Source organism: Rousettus aegyptiacus, unplaced genomic scaffold, assembly GCF_014176215.1.
Source record: "Rousettus aegyptiacus isolate mRouAeg1 unplaced genomic scaffold, mRouAeg1.p scaffold_m13_p_5, whole genome shotgun sequence".
Classification (NCBI taxonomy): Eukaryota; Metazoa; Chordata; class Mammalia; order Chiroptera; family Pteropodidae; genus Rousettus; species Rousettus aegyptiacus.
The window spans coordinates 20,474,810-20,479,359 of record NW_023416308.1 but is presented as its reverse complement, the minus strand read 5'-3'; the positions used below and the strand labels follow the sequence as shown (position 1 = coordinate 20,479,359).

At 44.9% G+C, this 4,550-nt stretch overlaps 1 protein-coding gene across 1 annotated transcript; it reads right to left on the bottom strand.

Annotated features, from left to right (window-relative positions):
* Positions 1–4,134, bottom strand: TMEM211 (transmembrane protein 211; the record flags this gene model as incomplete). Its single annotated transcript, XM_016124221.2, has 3 exons — positions 1–486; positions 3,101–3,239; positions 4,024–4,134. Coding segments are annotated over 3 exons (513 nt in total), but the record flags the coding sequence as incomplete, so codon positions are not given.
* Between the last annotated feature and the right edge of the window lie 416 nt (positions 4,135–4,550).

The window sequence follows — 4,550 nt, the reverse complement described above, 5'->3', positions numbered from 1 at the left end:
AATGTGCTGAGTGTTTTATTTACATACATCATCTCATAACAATCATATGAGATAGTCAATAATATTTTACCCATCCCCCCATCGTTTTATGGAAGAATACACTGAGGTCCAGACGGGTAAAGTTTCTTGCCTGAGATCTCACAGCAAGGAAGCAGCAGAGTTGGGTACGCGGTGATTTCATATAGCTGTACCATGGGCTCTTTCTCCTCCTTCTGAGAAATTTTTATTTGCTTATTTCTGGCACTAGGATGATTTTCTCAGTGTCACTGGAGAAGAGGATGGTCCTCCCCTGAACTCTGGTCGTGTGGGGCCAGCCAATCACAGGCAGTAGGCTGGCCAGGACTGCATTGAGGATGGCGGTCACATAGCCCCAGGCCACTTCACAGTGTCCACTGTAGTACACCGAGGAGGCACCACAGGCTTCCCTGGCAAATGGGGAGGCCAGGCTGGCGGGGAAAACAAGCAGGCCTACAATGGTGGTGGTGGCTTGAGAAGGCAGGAAGGAAAACCAGTGTGTCGGTCATGCGCTGTGGACTAACCTTCCATCCTGGGACTCACTATCCACACTCCTGTTCACCTACCCATCTACCACCTACCCCTCCAACTAGCCATTTACCCATCCATTCGTTTGCTTATTTATCAGCTCATCTATCCTTTCAAAAAATTTTTATTGAAGTATAGTTGGTAAACGATATTGTCTTAGTTTCAGGTATGTAACATAGTGATTTGACATTTATATACCTTATGATGTGATCACAGTAAGTCTAGCAACCATGTGTTACCATGCAAAGTTATGTATCACAATAACTCATTTATCTACCCATCACTCGATTACCTTTCTACCCATCTGTCCATCTAGTCATCTATTCATTCAACCATATTTCAATCCACTCATTCTCTTCACCCCTATATCCACCTATTCATTCACTAATCTACCCATCTGTCCACCTACCCACTTAGCCACCTGCCCCCGACCCATCCCTCCCTCCCTCCATTCATCCAGCCAGCCCATCCTCCATTCATTCATCTATATTCTAATCTACCCATTTTCCTTATCTAGCCATCCACCCATTCATCCATCCACTAATATATCTATTATCCATCCATCAGTTCACCCACCCACTTAGCCACCCTTTCATTTATATATTCACCAACCAACCCATCCATCCATATATTCGTTCATCGAAACTGTTAGAAGTGCTGTGGTAGGCACTGATGATACTAAGGAAATGAACCAGACACCTCCTCACCTTAGGCACTCCTGGTGCAGGAGAATCAGATGAACCCTCTGCCTCCCTTGCTGCCCTAAAGCCACACTGGTCCACTTGCAGTTCCCTGCACTTGCTCTCTTGTTTCCATGACTTTGCCCCTAATGTTCCCATTACCTGAAACACCCTCCTACATTTGGGCAACTCCCACTTGTCCTTCCAGCCTCAGCTTAAGTGATACCTCCTCCAGGAAGCCTTCCTTAACACCCTCTACCCACCTAGAATTTTTTCTTAAGTCTTGTGCTCATCCCTATTGTGTCAAATATCCATTGAGTTGTAAATATCTGAGTCGTAAATGCCTGACATACCCCACCCCCAATAGACACTGTGCAAACCTAGGACAAGGACTGTATCTCCACTGAGGCAACAAATATTTAATGAGCATCTATTATGTGCAGAGCGCTGTAGTAGGTACTGATGATATCAAGGCAGACATATCCTAGCCCTCTAGTGGAGAAAGATGGACAATAATCAGGAAAGCAGATAGATTTCAGGTGAAAATATCAAGTAAGGTAGGACAGAAGGGAGGGAGATTAGGGGGCTGGGAGAATGGGGTGAAGGGTTAAAGAAGTACAAATTAATTGATAGATAGATGGTCATGGGGATGGGATGGGGAGCACGGCATAGGGAATGTAGTTAGCATTAATATGTTGGCTAGGTGGAGGGCCAGGGGAGGGAGGGAGCAATTGGGGGGATTGTTTTATGAACTATATAGATGTCTAACCAATGTACTATATACTTGAAACTAATTTAAATAAATATATATAAAATAAATTTTATATATATAAAATAAATAAATTTTATATATATAAATCAAATTTTATATATATAAAAATAAATTTTATATATATAAATCAAATTTTATATATATAAAAATAAATTTTATATATATAAAAAATCAATTTTATATATATAAAATAAATTTTATATATATAAAATAAATAAATTTTATATATATATTTATATTTATATATATCTCAAGGGGAAAGGAACGAGAATCTAAGGAGAGGGAAGCTCCCTTACCTTGTGGACATGGAGGACCTGACTGAGGCAGTGATATTTGAGCAGAACCTTTAAAGCAGTGGGGAAACAAGATACGTGAAGATCTGAGAAAAGAGTTCCAGGCAGAGGGAATAAGCTTGGGATACACAAGCAATAGAAAGTATGCCAGGGTGGCTGGAAGTCAGCGAGCCTGGCACGGGGATAAGGTAGGTGAGGGAGTCAGGGCTCGGGTAGATAAGCCAGTCTCAATAGCATGATTGCAGTTTTAACAGGTCCCATTTGGTCAGTGTGTGGCAGATTCTAAGGGGCAAAGGTGGCAGCAAGGAGCCCCGTGAGGTGGTTATCGCTCTAATCCAGGTAAGAGATGGCGGAGAATTAATTGGATGACGATTGTCATCAAAAACTGGCTAAACCATCCAGAGACTTGGAGAAAAGCAGTCCTTTCAGGCAGATTCAACCCTGCAATTTCACAGCCTAATAAATAGAGCATAGGCTAGATTTCAGCATCTCTCAGTCCTCAGCTGGGTACCCTTGGGCAGTGTACAACCTGCCCAACTGTGTATGGTAGTCCAGACAAAAATGATGCAAAGTGGATGGATAAGACAGAAAGAAAGGGGGACAGACTGTTAGCTAAGGGCAGTGAGAGTGATAATGTGGCCACCCCACCCACATTTCCGACTTACTAAAGGACAAAGAATAATCTATAATCCTAGGGTTTATCTCTGAGATTTGACCCAGGAGGGCAGTCTCTGCTCACAGGTTTGTTCGTTCATTCATTCACTCATTCCACAGACAGGTCTGGAATGCTTCCTACACGACAGTGGATTTACCTGCAGCTGCCTGAACCACTGGGATTTTGCCACTGGCCCTCCTGGGGCACAGCTCCTTGGGGGCCAGGGCCCAGGAGAGAAGAAGAACCGCATTAACGGCCAACAGGAGCCAGCCTCCAAGGAGAAGTGCAGCTGAGACCTGCCAGGAGAGAGAGGAGGGAGGGTGTTGACCAGGGTGGAGGCAGGAGGATGCTCCCTCTGCTAATTGGCCAGCTATTGAATCCTGGAAACCCCAGGAAGGTCTGCGCTATTATTATCCCCATTTTACATATAAAACTGAGGTCCAAGGAGACAGAGTCATTTGTCTCAGGGCACACAGCTAATTAAGTAGTAGATCCATAGTTAAGATCTAGATCTACAACCACCAAACCCTACCTATTTTGAATACCTGCTATATGGCAGGATAACCAGGAAAGGCACGTTTGGAAAGATCAGTTTTGAAAGCTACATAATCTTCCTTAGAGGATTGGGAGTCCTGACCCATTGTCCTCATTGTTGAATTTGGTAACATGTATCATAACAGAGACTTCCAACACCTTAGCTGTGATTTTCAAGCCTAGCAGTGCTCAGAGGGTAGGCATGTGCAGGTTGTACACTGCCCAATTCTGAGATGCATATTGATTATAGTAACTTTCCAGCAGGTGGCAGTATAGTATCCTGGAGAAGGGTCTGCTTTTCGTAATTCGCACAAAAGCACTGTATGTGCTGACAGCTGCCTTCAGAATCATCCTGGGTGTTTGCTACAATGCAGATATAGCCAGACTCCACCCTATACCTACAGAGTCAGAGGCTCAGGCTGGGGTTGGAGGTACAGAACTGGCTTTTTCTTTTCTTTTCTTTTCTTTCTTTTTTTTTTTTTTTTTTTGCTTTTGGGATTGATTGTGCCCCCGAGATCCCAGTGAACTGTTGAGCCCAGGTCTTACCTTCCAGGCAAAGTCAGGAATATCACCCAGGGATCCGAAGGTCCCACAGCTCTGGTTCCAGCTGCCACTCTGAGGCCAGGAACAGTAGGTGAAGACACCAAAGGAGAAGGTAGGGCTCTGGAACCAGGCAGGGGAGATGAGACTGAGGGCCGAGATGCAGCTAAGGGAGAGTTCCAGAGCTGTCCACACGCTGCCTGCCATCATGGAGTATCAGCGACCTGGGGGTCAACAGACAAGATTAGCGGTGGGGACTGCCAGGGCAAGGAGAGAAACAGGCTGCGAAGGTGCCGCCCAGCCAGGGTTCTTTCTGGTCCTGAGGTCAGACCCCAGGTCATCAGCCTCCCTTCAACCTGGTGATGCACTGAGAGATGCTAACAACTGGGGTGGGGATGGGGCTTTGTCCTAACAAGTTCTAGAAGTAGAAACCCTAAATCCTAGAATAAATGTTAGTGTTTAAACAGACCTTTGAGTACTCCCACTCTGCATAGCACATCATCATCACTGCTCCATGCAAGGCCGCTCTCATG